This window comes from Gopherus evgoodei, chromosome 4, assembly GCF_007399415.2.
Source record: "Gopherus evgoodei ecotype Sinaloan lineage chromosome 4, rGopEvg1_v1.p, whole genome shotgun sequence".
NCBI classification, from domain to species: domain Eukaryota; kingdom Metazoa; phylum Chordata; order Testudines; family Testudinidae; genus Gopherus; species Gopherus evgoodei.
In genome coordinates this window covers 76,672,504-76,687,105 of record NC_044325.1, presented here as the reverse complement: position 1 = coordinate 76,687,105, position 14,602 = coordinate 76,672,504, and the positions used below count along the sequence as shown (strand labels likewise).

General features: G+C 49.7%; 1 protein-coding gene across 1 annotated transcript in view; it reads left to right on the top strand.

The window, feature by feature from the left end:
* CREB3L1 (cAMP responsive element binding protein 3 like 1) overlaps positions 1–9,935 on the top strand; it is a 64,671-nt gene extending 54,736 nt beyond the window's left edge. The window contains exons 9-12 of the mRNA XM_030559942.1: positions 2,026–2,125; positions 5,757–5,877; positions 6,765–7,029; positions 7,863–9,935. Coding sequence (XP_030415802.1) covers positions 2,026–2,125; positions 5,757–5,877; positions 6,765–7,029; positions 7,863–7,899 — 523 coding nt within the window. The 3' untranslated portion in view covers positions 7,900–9,935. The remainder of the gene's footprint in view (positions 1–2,025; positions 2,126–5,756; positions 5,878–6,764; positions 7,030–7,862) is intronic.
* The last annotated feature ends 4,667 nt before the right edge of the window (positions 9,936–14,602 follow it).

The following is a 14,602-nucleotide window of genomic DNA, read 5'->3' as shown; positions in this document are numbered from 1 at the left end:
CGCGTGGGGTCTCAGTGCTTGGAGCTGGCAGCCTCTCCACCCCAGGAATTTGTTTCCTTTGAATCTATAACATGGAAGGCACATACGCATGTCATAGAAATAGGAAGCAGCGCTTGGAATTGGAGTTAGCTCGGCCTCCGTTCCCGGTGCTTGTGTGGCAGAGCAAGAGCAGAGTCAGCAGCTAGGGACTGCCAGAAGTTTGGGGTGAGTAGAGAGGGCTCTCCTTAACATATTCCTACGCAAATGTTCCCTTTGTTCTGAATTCACAACCTCCTGCACATGCACTTAGATACACTCCTCACTGCCGCACAGGCTCTGGCAGCTGCACATGGGAATTCCTTTCATCCATGAGCGTGTGGTCAATGGGACAGGAACTGAGTGGTGACCCTATTAAGCAAACCCATCTTCCCACTTGACCCCACCACCATGATTGGAGCTCACCAGGGGCTATTGTCCTCCCTGACCTCGCTCTGAGGCTCTTTGTCAGATTTTTTTTCTCTGATCCCCTGACGGTGAGGCTCTGACCCCAGCTTCCAGGTCAGATGCTGCTCTTTACAGACCCTGGAGATGTCAGGCAAATGCCTTCCCAGCTTTCAATCGGTATTTAACTTTTGCAACCTCATAGATGGTTGGGGCCTGCCACCTGCTGGAAAGATTGTGAAGGGCAGCCCATCTCTCCCTTCCCAGCACAACCCCTGAATTTCCTCCATCTGTGCTTTTGAGAAGCAGCCAGGAAGGAGCAGAAGCAGCATTATCAATCTCAAGCATTCAAAAGTCATGAGTCAGGATCCCATGTTCATGTGATTGGCCTAAAAATCATGAGTTGTTACAAAATAAGAAACACTGAGTTCATTTTATTGGCCTTGTAAGCCCGTAGAGGTCATGTTTTCCACTTTCCTCTATGCCACGTGGGCTGAAAACTGACTTTTAAAACATGAAATCTAAGATTCTCCTGGAATCACCTGACTCCAGGATCTGGGGCTTTAAGAAAAACACCAACTACGACAAGACTTGCAATAAAATTGCAAGAGTTGGCAATGCTGCAGAGGGGAAATTACTAGGCAATTTGTAACGAGAAAATCTGGGCCCCTTGGCTACAGAGCCCAAGGCTCACTAATGCTCCTTGCAGCCCTCCCGGAAAATTCCTTTGCCATGCCAGCTAAACAGTTCTGCTCTTTAGTAATATGTTCAGAACTAGGGGGCGGGTACATGTGAGGTAATTTAAACAAGACAGTGAGCCTGCTATGTGTCAGCCAGGGCAACCAGAGGAGGAATTATTCACTCAGCTCTACATTTGTCGTTGCCCACAGCCCCCTGCAGCGCCTGCCAAGAGAGATGAAGTTGAAATGGATCACATTTTATTTTTGCTTCCCTCTCAGCCTTATGCTCCAGGGGGTGTGCGTAGTGCTATGGGATGTGCCCCCCTAGGCAGGCCGTTAATCCGGTTTGGGCCAGACAGCCCTAATTTTCTAGGGTTTGTCCCCTGTCCAGTATTGAAACAAACCAGATGTGGGCTTGTCTGGCTTCACAGATGAGGGATGCCATTTTGAACAGCTTGCTGCCCTCCCCCTGCCAGTGTGAGCTCACCCACCCCGTGTCTGTGAGGTCACACCACCGAGGGCGGGGTCATGTCTTTCCCAGAAGTACTGGAATCTCTTGTATTGTGGGGTTGTGGCAGTGGCCATACTATGCACCCCACCCTGGGTATTGGATGTGCCTGGACAGTCTGGACTGGAGTCCAGTTCTGGCTAAATCTGATTGTGGGAGATCAGTGCAGAGGGGGTTTATGTGGCAGGAGAAGAGGTGTCCTTTGCCCAATTCCTTTCAGCTCCATTGCCTCCATCACTGTCACCTTCATTTCTCTGCTTCCCAGGCCTATCTGGTGGGAGGACTTGGAGAAGTGAAGGAGCTCTTCTCATTCAGAGAAAAGCTGGAGTGGACATTGGAGAGTTCACCTTCAGTCTCATATCCCTCTGTGATCGTTCCCTCTTCATTGCACTGTCTTGTGGTTGTGTTCTCTCCTAGAACTCTGCTCCAGCAGTTACAGAAGCTCCAGGCCCTAGTGGCTGGGAAGGTCTCCAGACCATATAAAATGGCTTCCACACAGACCGGAACCTGCCTAATGGTATGTGCCTCAGGCCCTCCATTCTTTATTGGCCATGATTCCTTTTACACCTTTATCCATCACCCCATTCCCAGACAAGCCAGGGATTGCTCCTTATAGCATGCTTCCAGCCTTGAATCACTAGTGGATATTATGCCAGTGTCCAACAAAAAGAGGGGCTTTATTTAGGCTAATCATTTCCTTAGAATAAAGGGGGGAAATCAAGCACACAGCCCTCTCTCCAAGGATCCTCAGTATCCTTCTCGGACCCCAGAAGAGCCTTTTCCCTGTTTCACTGCTTTATATTCCCCACCTTTGAGGCCAAATATAGGAATTGCCAGACAAGATGGGACCAGGGGACCCTCTAGTCCACTATCCCACCTCCAACAGTGGCCAGTGCTAGATGTTTCAGAAGAAGGTGTAAGAAACCTTGCTGTAGGCAGTTCTGATGAAATAACCTCTCCACAGGGGAAGTTTATGCACTGAAGCAGGAGGGTTTATACCTATACTGTATTTTTTATCTCCTCTAATGTCCGTGTGGATGTTCTCATTAACCATAAATGCCTGATCCTTTTTTTAAATCCTACTAAGCTCTTAGCCTCAGATAGCTTGTGGCAGGAGTCCCACAAATTAATTCTGCATTATTTAAAAATCATTCCCTTTTACCTGTTCTAACTCTGTTGCCTTTCAGTTTCATTGAATTCCCCCTAGTTCTTTTATTATGAGAAAGGATAAACTGGAGTGTCTGATCTACCTTCTCTGCATCATTCATTATTTAACTCTCTCTTGCTCCTTCTTTGTATCCTCTCTAAACTAAGCAATCCCATTCTTTTCACTCTCTTATCATACAGAGTCTCTCCATGCCTTCACTCATTCTCATTGCCCAGCTTTGAACCCCCCTACAGCTGCTATTTCATTTTTTGAGAGTGGGTGAGTAGAACTGAGCATAGTATCCCTGGTGAGCGTATGCCATTATAATGGCATTATAATATTTTCTATCTCATTCGTCATGCAAACAGCCTTTTCTTTGCTTTTTGTCAACCACTGCACATCAAGCAAAAGCTGTAATTGAGCACTAACAATGGTGCCTAGATCTTTTCTCCTGTATGGTTCTAGTTAATGCTTAATGCAGCAAGATGTATTAATAGTTCAAATTATTCCTTCCCACATGCATTATCTTGTATTTCTCAACAGTGAATTTTATCCAGTATTGTGCTGCCTGTTCATCTAACTTTGTTAAATTCCTCTGAAATACCTCAAAGTTTGCTCTAGCCTGCACTAACCACATCATTTTTTGCTACCTCCCTGTTTGCTCTTGTCACAGATCCTTGGTAGATTCATTCAACACCACAAGTCCTAGAATGGACACACAGGCCACGCCACTATTAACCTTCGGCTATGGGGAAATTTGACTTATTTATTCGTACTTTCTGTTTTTTTGCCTCTTGGATAGTTCCTGGTCCATGATAGATCTTGACCTCTCATCTTGTGACATCTAGAGTCATTTTCTTAATAGCTTCTTGTGCGGGACTTTTGTCAAAAGTTCTTTTGAAAATCCAAATAAATTAAATCAGTTCTCCCTTATCCACCCCTTTGTTGACAGAGCCATCAAATTCTAGTAGATTGGGAGGCTATACTTGTCTTACAGAAGTTGTGCTGATTTCTTCCTAGTACATCAGGTGTTTCCGAATTTATTTTTAATCCTGCTTCAGGACACTTGGTACTGAAGTGAGCCTGTAATTCCTAGCATCTTCCCTTTTTACAGTTAGATAAAACATTTGCTAGTCTCCAGGGCTCCCATGTAGGAGAGGATTTTAATGAGAGATTGCATACTTTTGTTAGCACCTCAGCCACTTCATTTTTAAATTCTTTCAGAACCATTGGATGTAAACTGTGTATCTGGGCCTACTACCTCATTGCTCCTTCATGTATCTGTTTCTTCCTAGACCTCCTCAATCTCTGACAACTCTTCATCTTTATTGCCTAGAAATGGTAGGTCTGGGACAGGTCTCTCAGCAATGTCTTATTTTCTTTAGTTGCTGCCTTCACTCAATAGCAGTCCAGCAGATGTACCAGTTCTCTCACAGACTTCTTGCTTCTGATAGATTTCAAGAATCTGTTATTTTTTTTTCTGCCTTTGGATATTTGCTCTTTGTAGTCCCTCTTAGCCCTCCCAGTTTCCATCTTCCATTTCGCCTCCCCTCATTTATGCTCCTCTCTGCTGGCTTTGTTAGGGTTGAATTTCCATTTTCTGAAGGATATCTTTTTTGGCTCAAATAATCTCTTAAACCTTTGGATTTAACCATTCTGGTTTGTCGTCCCCCCCGCATCACTTTCCTGAATCCTGAGTTGGTGAGGGGCCTGAGTGCCTTTGTGTGCATAAGTAGCCTCCATGCAGAGAGAGTAGCCTTCATGTTGAGTTTAACTAATTTCATTTCCTCACTTTTGACTATAGGAGCTTTTGTTGGACCAGCTGCTCCTTTTTTGAAATCCCCCTTTCTAAAGTATAGTGTCACCATTCTAGAATTTGGTACCCTTCATTATGCTGTGGTTACTTGGTCACTCAGCTATTGTTTCTTGATGAACCCACTTCTGTGTGTTACTTAGAACTGAATTAAAAATCTCTCCTCTTTTGTGCTCTAGAGCTAGCTGTGCCAAAAAGCACTCACTTAGGGTGTCAAGAAATTGCTTCTCTAGACTCTGTCCTTATGTGACACTTGACCGATTTATATGTGGGTAGTAGAAATCACTCATTATTGTTTTTTACTAAGCTATGTTGCCTCCTTGATCTTTCCAACACTGTGCCATCAATATCTTTGGCCTGAGCTGGAGCTTGGTAGTATAACATTACTAGTTCATTTGTATTCTCGTGACATGGGATTTGTATCCACACAGATTCTCTCTCTGAATTGTTATCGGCTTAGATACTATAGAACTTCAAGTACACTGTTCCCCCACCCACCCTTTGTGAGGTAACCTGTCCTCCCTGTAGAGTGATAGATCAGTATTACAATAGCCTATTGATTTTCACATTCGTATAGACACTGATAGTTTTTATTTTTGATCATTTGCCTGTTTTATGTAACTCCTTAATCTGAATTCTGATCAATCAACAGGATGTCTGATCTCAGGCTGTCACTGGTCCAGTTCATCAGTCATTTTGGTCCTGTCCTTTACTGGATACAGAGATATCTTTATTTAGCTGACATCCTTAGCAAATGTATTTGACCTGAGTGCTCCTCAGCACCCGTTGGCTTTCCCCTAGTTCCTGCTTTAAACAATGCCCCCAAACTGTATTCATTGTCTGTACCAGCAGTCTGGCTCCACCTCTTAGGTGTAAGCTCCTCGTTCCCAAACTGTTGTCTAGTGAATCTAACCCCCTTCTCTTTATACCATCACCCACCCATGCAATGAGACTCTGAAGTTGCCTGTGTAGCTGGCCCTGCACAAGGAGCTGGCAGTATTTCAGAGAAAGCAAAAGTAGAGGACAGCAGACTTAATCCTTTCTCTTGATAATCTCCAATGAGCAGAGTGAGTGACCCATCTGTCAGTCTGAGCACATAGTCTGCCACTGCTGAGGGGTTGTGTGCTGGGATCACAGCATTGTCTTGTGGCTGGCAGCGCTGATGTTTTTTTAATGTCTTACCCCCAGGTACTGGTGCTGTGCTTTGTTCTGGTCCTGGGATCCATGATGCCATGTCTCCCAGAATTCTCCTCCACATCACAGACAGTGAAAGCAGCTCCAGCACCAGACATTTATACAACCAGTAAAAGTGAGTCCGACATGACACATTCCTCTAATCCCCTGGAAGTGCTCCCAATCCCTCTCCTCTTGATAGGTATACAGCAGAGAGAGCTGTCTCACAACAGTGCCCTATCTATGCCTGCCTGGGCCCTGCCAGGGAGAGCTGTCTCACAGCAGTGTTCTGTCCACAGGCACAGACTCTGTGGGTGCTGGGGGGCTGGAGCACCCACGGGAAATAATTAGAGGGTTCTCCGCCCCCACTGGCAGCCAAGTTCCCTGCGCCCCCACCCCCTCCTTGCCTCCTCCTCCTCCTCTCCCGAGCCTGCCATCTCCCTGCTCCTCCCCCTCCCTCCCAGCACTTCCCTCCCACCACCTAACAGTTGTTTGGCAGCGCTTAGGACTTTCTGGGAGGGAGGGGGGAGGAGCGGGGACGCAGCGCACTCAGGGGAGGAGGCAGAGAAGAGGCAAGGCAGGGGTGGGACTTGGGGGAAGGGGGTAGAATGGGGGTGGGTTGAGGGCAGTGCAGGGGCGGGGTGGGGGGCCAGGGCTGAGAGTGGGGGGGCAGGCGAGCACCCACTGGGCAGAGGGGAAGTCTGTGCCTATGGCCCTGTCTGTGTCTGCCTGGGCCCTGCCAGGGAGAGCTATCTTACAGCTGTGCCCTTCTCCATTTGCCATTGCTAAAAGACAGGATGGGAGAAGAAAATCACAAACTCATCTCCATTCCCCACAGAGAGGCTGAGTGTACTCCAGGGACACTGTATGTACGTAGGTGTTAGGCTCAGGCAGATTAAGTGGGACAGGCTGTGTTGGCGTGTGTGGCTTACAATGTGCTGGGGTGACTCTGTGCTGGACGGCTTATGCCCCTGGGTTCTGTTCCTGTTCTCAGCATTTTAATGGTGCTCTCTCCATTTACAGTTCAGTCCCGGAGCCTCCTGTTCTATGACGAGGGTGCTGGCTCCTTAGAGGAGGGCTACAGCTCCTTCCTCCCTGTGGAGCATCCTGTGGGCAGGGACACTGATGAAGGGCAATCTGAGGAGAGGAGGCCTCAGGAGCGCATACTGGACCACCTGGCCAGGGCCCATGAGACAGCCAAGTACCTGAGCAAATCCCAGCTGAGGGGCCCGGACCAGAACCAAACTGACCCAACTCTGACTCACCTCAAAGAGCAGATCCAGGAGAGGTAAGCAGGCTGGAAACTCCTCTCCCTGCCTCACCTACTCCAGGGCCTTTGTCTCCAAACCACAAAATGGCGGAATCTGAGGCGGGGAGAGCATCAAAGTAACCCTATGCTTCCAGCAAGGGGAGCTCTTTGACACAAGGCTGGGAGCTAGCAGGATAGACAAGCTCCCTTCCTGTTTCTGTCTCCTGGGAGTGCACTAATCCAGGCACTGTGGCTGTAAGGGGTTGCTCCCTGCAGGGAACAGAGGACCATGTGAAGCTCCATGGATCAGAAGAGTGGGATCACAAGTGGGTCTAGAAAGTGGAGTTGCCCTGGCATAGTGACCAGTAGATACGAGGGGGCTGGATGGCTAAAGGGTTCCAACATTTTCAGGCTGGTCAGTGCCCAGGTGCAATGGGCTGGGACTGGGAGACTCCATCCTGATCAATACAAACCAGTACCCACAGCAAAATACACCTCCTCTTATTTGGTCCTCTTTGTTCCAATTGTAGACAGTCTGAGCAGTGAGGCCATCACCAAAGGGGACACAGAGATGGGACTGAAGTTTTCTCTCACTCCTCACTCTGCTGGGCAGAAGGGCAGATCAGCTAGGTGCAGATTGAGTGGGTGGGGAATAAAGGGAGAGGAAAAAGAGATCCCAGAGGAGTTCTCTGCTCCCAAAACTGAAATAAGGGGAGGTATGAAATTAACTCTCCTGGGATTGTGGAAAGAAATGGACCCAGTGGGTGGGAAAGAAAATGCTGCCCTCCCTTGGTTAGGGTTGGAGTAGTGCCCATGGCTGGGAATAGATGGTAAACGCAGCAAATCTGATTGCTGTCTTTTCTTTCCTGCAGGGAGGAACGCTCCAGGGATGCAGCTGAATCTTTGTAGCAGTTGCTGAACCTCAAGGCCTCATCCCTCTGGATGCAGACTCCCCTCCTCGCTGAGTGATTGAGGGGACTTGGTGGGAGAGGACACTGCATTCAGACACTCCCATGCTGGTCTTGAGTTCAGCCTGTCACTTCCGCACAGCCCATGTTAGTGCTGATCTCTCGGATGGGATTCACAGTGACTGCCAGAACCACAGATTGTGTCTGCCCAAGCCCTTCTCTCCTCCCCTTGTGAGCATTGCCTCACCAGTGTGTGTTCACCCTGTTGCTGGGCTGGAGGAGGAGGAGATCTGTACGTGACCCCAGAGGTATCCAACTCATTCCCAAAAGCCTCCAGATTCAGGGGACAGTGCCCAATTCTATACCCCTTGCTCATGTCAGATGCACCTGAAGAAAAGAGAGCTACGTTTATTGCCTAGCTGAGAAGCTATTGGCATGGTAACTTTGGGGTTAGTCTCCTAGAGAATTTGGGAGTGAGATAATTTCCTCCTCTCACTCCATGGTTAATATGCTTCTGCCTCAGCTGAGAGAAGACCTTCCTTGATTTAGTTGTCTCTTGATGGATTGCCCATGTAACTTCCATTCTGATCATCTGCAGAGATCAGCGCACAGATTTTGTGGGGAAGACCCCAGACTCTGATAAATGGACTTAAAATTCAGTCCACAGCTCCTGGGAAATCAGAGCTCCCTAAGACAGAGCATGATCCTCCCTCCCCACTCCCCACAGACCCTTCCTTATGGAACAAAGTTCTCCGTCGTGTGTTGGTGATGCCCCAGTACCCACAAAAAATGGAATAAATGAGGGTCACCAAAGAGAGCTGTGGGTCTCCACTCTCTAGATGCTGGCACCAAAATTACCAAGCTCTTCACCCCTTTAACTCCAGACTTGCTGAATCTGGTGTTGAAATTGTCTCATCTCTAGCTCTGGGTCAGAGGCCTCACTCCAACCCAGGGAGGTTCCCCCCTCCCCACAAAATCTCCCTGTAGCTCCCAGTTGCTAGTTTTGGTCCCTTTGCCCTACCTGGAAAGGCCCTGCTGGAAGAGTTGCATGTTTCCTTGCTCCTCTTCCTTCAGCTGCCCCTTGTTAAAGGAACTGTTCCAGGCCCAGTGCCTGGAGCCATCCCTTAGACCACACCTGGTCTGGGTTGCCCTACTTTTGTAAAGAGGAGTTACCATGTCCTTGCCCAGTCTCACTCTCCTCCAGACACTTCTTTGGCTCATTTTTCACAACCTCCCCCAAAATAATAATAAAAAGAAGTCCCCTCTCAACACCTTGCTGCTGCCCTTCTCTTCTCCTCTGTCCACCTCCTCCTCCACCCTGAGACTGCAAATAGGAGGTGACTCCCAGAGGAAGAGGGATGGGAAGGCTCTCGCTGACTTGTGGACTTCAAGTCAAGGAACAGGATGGGGCAGGAGGGCTGCCCTCACTTCCCTCTCTTCTCCTTTTTGTTTTGTTTGTCTCTTGGAGCCACTTGGGACAGACCTGGACACAGCAAACCCCAGCCATGATTCCACATGCACTCTGCCATGGGCATTGGAAGAGGAAGATCCTTCAGAACAACTCTGCTCCAGTCAAGGTCCACCTAGGACCCACTCACCAGACACCACTGCACCTCCCTTCCTTGTGCCCCACTCCACAGTACAGAACCACTGTCAGGTCTGAGTATACACTCTTCCCCCACATCTCCTTACCCAATAATTCCACTATGCATCGCCCACATGGGCCTCCCATTCACACCGTTGTACAGAGACCAAGAGCAGAAATTGTTTGTACATAATGAACCTTATTTTGTATTATTGGCTACCCCTTAAGATATTGTATTTTGGAGACTCTCTGATCTTATTTTCAGTATTGTATTTTATTAAGAGTTAGTGCGGGCTTGGCCTTTATGAATTTCCTCCCTTTTGGGGACTCTTTTTTCCCCATATAGCCCAGCAGCTGCCTTTTCCTTTTTTTTTTTTAATCACTTTTTTCCTCCTGTCACTTGCTCTGCTTTTGCTTTAGAGAAGCAAAATTAAAAAAAAGATGCAGCATCAGCACTTTGTTTGGGCCTTTCTTTCAGGCGTTATCTTGCTAACTTGCATATGCAGCATTGCCCCTAACGTCTAGTGCTCCCAGCTCTCCCTACATGCACAGAAGTCCCTAAGCAGTGGGACCTGGTGGTCAGAGCTGGCATCTGGGCATGAACTTGGGAGTTCTGTTTTCACCTGAGCCAGCGACTTATTTTATAGCTATGGGCAAGTCACAACTACTGTTACTCCTAAGGACATTCTGTGCCAAGAAATGAAAAATTCTGCACATAAAATTTTAAAATTCTGAAAAAATCTGCAAGTCTTATTTGTCAGTAAATAAATGCAGAGGCTCCAGCATGGCAGTGGTGAGCACAGGTCACTGGCTGTACAAAGGTGGGGAATCACCCTACAGCCCCCCCACCCCCAGGACACGGACTCAGTGGTGAGGCTGAACCCAATCCTGACACAGCCCAGCCCTCTGCACCAGGCGTACCAAGCGCAGGCAGGCTCAACCAGGCAGAATCCAAGTGTGGAGGGGCTCAGTGTGGGGGTATCCAGGTGTGGGGTGAGAAGATGCTGTATGGGACAATCTGAGTGCAGGCAGCTCAGTGAGGGGTCTAGGTGTGGGGGGATCTGGATGCACAGAGGGTTGTTGGGGGGGGGGTCCAGGTGCAAGGACAATGGGACTCTGCAGGCACTTCCAGGTGAAAGTAGTTGGGACTCAGTGGAGTGATCTAGGTGTGGGGGTCTCAGCTGGGGGGTCTGAGTGCTGGAGAGTAAGGTTTGCTGGGATGGGGGTCTGGGTGCAGCTAGTTGGGAGTCAGTGGCATACGGGTCCGGATGTGGGGGCTCAGAGGGGTGCAGGGGGTGGGGCTTGTAAGTTCTCAGGGTGGGGGGGTTGAGTGCAGGGAGCTCAGTGAAGGGGTGGTCTAGGTGCAGGGGCTTCAGATGCAGAGGTTGAGGTTCAATGGGGTGGGGTTTGGGTAGAGAGGGCTTGAGAGGTTCTGGGTGTACAGGGTGAGGCTTTGCAGGAATGTCTGGATATGGAAGGTCTGGATGCGCTGGGGCTGGGCGGATGTGGGAGCAGCTCCCCATACAGTGACCCCTCCCCCTGCAGCTAAGGAGCGATGGGGCAGAAAGCAGGGGAGGATGCTGAGCTTCCTGCAGCTGTGGGAGGTTTCTGGGAATGGGTCTGACACAGCACCAGCCACTCCTTGCAGGGGAAGGGGAAATCCCATCCTCTAAAAGGGAGACATCAGGAGGAGGGAGAAAACTTGTTCACCTTAGCCTCTAATGATAGAACAAGAAGCAATGGGCTTAAACTGCAGCAAGGGAAGTTTAGGTTGGGACATTAAGAAAAACTTCCTAACTGTCGGAGTAGTTAAACACTGGCATAAACTGCCTAGGGAGGCTGTGGAATCTCCATCTCTGGAGATATTTAAGAGTAGGTTAGATAAATGTCTATCAGGGATGGTTTAGATGGTATTTGGTCCTGCCATGAGGGCAGGGAACTGGATTCGATGACCTCTCGAGGTCCCTTCGAGTCCTAGAATCTATGAATCTATGAATCTTTCCTGCCTCCAGTCCAGCCAGGACTAGCATCTGATCCCAGCTCAGGGTCGGAGGCACTGGCTGGGTGTCCCCAGCCCTGCAGGGATTTACCTCTCCGCTGGCTGCTCCAGGTGCCTGAAATGATGTACCTGCACAGCTAAGGAGTGGTGTGTGACTGCTCCTGCAGCTTCCCTGTCATTTTTCTGTGGAGAAGCAAATAAATCTGCAGGCGACATGAATTCTGTGCATGCGCAGTGGCGCAGAATTCCCCCAGGAGTACACTGTGCCTCAACTTCCACATCTGTAACACAGGGCTACTGCCTTCCTCCCATGGGCTGGTGAGGTTTATGAATAAAAATCTGTAAAGTGCTACCAATGGGCCTAAGGCTGTTGTGTCTATGGATGGGGGCATCATTAGTAGCTCCATAGGTAAGGTTTCAATTAAAGCAGCACTTAAATCTCTTTGTTGGCATCACAACAAAATGCCTGCACCTACTTTTAGGGTAAAGACTTGGGGCCTGTTTCTCTGTTATCCTGCACCTGTTGTATCATTTACACCAGCAAAACTGGTAGCATATGACACCTATTTTGCACAAGGTGTAGGGCAATGGAGAATCAGGCCCTTAGCTTTCTAGAAGGTTCCAAATGGTTACATCCCTTGGAGGGATTGAAGTCGCCCCTTCTTAACGTTTCCATGCTTGGGGTCTACCTTTTGTTCAGACCCCTCTGACTGGCTGCTTTCACACCTGGAATTTTACGGAGATGGAAAGGGTGCAAATCTGAATTGATGTCACTCATTAAAAGAACGGGGCTTGTCATTTCTGACCATTTTCTTTGTGGGGAGCTGAATGGACCCACTACCTGACTGGGGTGTGAGATGCACTGTCTTTGGATGAGTTTGCACCCCAGGATCTGATGTAGTGCCTGTGGCTGGTTACTCTCTGTCGTGGGGTCTCTCTAGAGTCCCTTTGCAGGGAGCGGTGGCTGCCCCCCTCTATTTCAGTCCACAACGTACAGGAGAGAAAAGGCAGTCTGACTTTCCTTTTTGCCCTATGATCCATGTGGCTGCAGTTTGTATCCTGGGCTGGGCTGCACTTGCCACTCGACCAGTCAGTGACATGCATTTAAAATAATGCACACTCTTTAGGTGAGGTCTGGCATGGTCTGTCACCAGAGGAAGAGCGTAGATGGCGGGAATGCAGATGTAGAGGGAGGGAATGTACTCAGGTTTGCTATTCTGGCTTTTCCCTCTATGCATTTCTGGTGTGGGGGCTGCTCATCGTTTGCAGCCATTAGATGAGTTTAAGTAGAGATTGGAGGAGTTTTCTCTCTGGTACCTTTCCTAAACAAGCAACCAGCTAACCCTGTGATAGCGTGTTACATTCCATCTCTCCCCACTGTGCCCCTTCCAGAGGTAAGTATGTCTCTCCCTGTATCTCGTGATCTCTTAGCTCTCCAACAATCAGGGGCGGCTCCAGGCACCAGCACACCAAGCACGTGCTTGGGGCAGCAAGCCACTGGGGGCGCTCTGCCGGTCGCCGCGAGGGTGGCAGGCAGGCTGCCTTCGGTGGCATGCCTGCAGAGGGTCCGCTGGTCCCGTGGCTTTGGCGGACCTCCCTCAGGCACACGGGACCAGCGGACCCTCCGCAGGCAAGCCGCCAAAGGCAGCCTGCCTGCTGTGCTTGGGGCAGCAAAATGCCTAGAGCTGCCCCTGACAACAATGGAAGCACCAGCAGGAGAGGGACCACCTTTTTGTTTTCTCTGTGGAGCCTCCCTGAGCTCATCACACAAATAAGGACTCATCACATCTTCCTTTGCTATTCCCACACATTCAGGGCAAGTAACTCAAGAATGGTGCTCTTAAAAGGAAGCGTTCTGAACTTCTGATGGACGCTGAGCCCTCCTCATTGACAGCAGCCAATTTCCCTTTGTCTTCTTGAAACATCCTCTTGCTATCACAGTCCACAGGCTAAAATGTGGAAGAAAATTAACTAGCAAGAGGATTAGTATAGGGAGAAGGTCCTAGGTCCACAAAGCCAGTACCTGGGCACCTAAACTCAGTGTGTAAGTTTTCAGAATCAAAGTTCCCTCAGTACTTATGTTTCAAGACATGTGTATGTATGCCTGCCTCCCTCTAGGCAATCAGATCCTTGGCTCCTGTCTAAGCCCAAGCGTGAGCCACGAACCAGCAACAGACAGATGTTCGGCCAGCTACATCTGTGTGGGGCCCAATCTGATAGGTGTGCTCAGAGGCTGCCTACCAGAGCAGGCCCAATTCAAAATCTGAGTGGAGGTGGAGCCACTGCCAGGGCCAGCACTACCATTTAGGCTGCCTCAGCAATCGCCTAGGGCGCCAGAATAAATGGTGGGCGCCGTTTTGCCATAGGGGGCGGCAGGCGGCTCCGGTGGAGCTGCCGCAGTCGTGCCTGCGGACAGTCGGCTGCTCGCATGGCTCCGGTGGACCTCCCGCAGGCACCACTGCAGCAGCTCCACCGGAGCCACAGAGCACCGGACCCTCTGCAGGCACCACTGCGGCAGCTCCAGCGGAGCCGCGGGACCAGCGCACGGGGCGGCAAAATTGCCGTCTGCCTAGGGCGCTAAAACCCCTAGCGCCGGTCCTGGCCACTGCTGTCCACCTTGTACCTTTTAGCCCAGTGGTTGGTGTGCACACTGGGCTAAGGGAGACCCCTGTTCAATTCCCCCTGCTCTGCCAGGGGTGAGGGAGGGAGAAAGGATTTGAAGACGGTGGTGCTGAGCTATGGGACAGTCTGATGTGCGGCTTCCTCAGTCACTCCTGTTGAACCTGTTCCACTGGAAATAACTAATTAAAGCGTTATCATAGCAGGGGGCCTGGTCCCCGTATCTCCTGCCTCCCAGATCGGTGCCCTAACACTGCACTGCAGATTCACTCTCACACTCTCTCTGATTAGGGCGCCAATATGTTTTGGCCAGGACAGTCCCTTTTATAAGCCCTGTCCCAGCTGTCCTGCCTTTTTTTGGCAGGAGTGGGATTTGTCCCGTCTGCTCTTGTCAAACTGATCAAGTTCGCATGAGCAAATGGGACAAATGTCCACCTTTGTCAAAAAAGCGGGGTGAGGTGCAAGGACCATTTGGGAGGGGGAAGCAGAGATGCCAGCCTG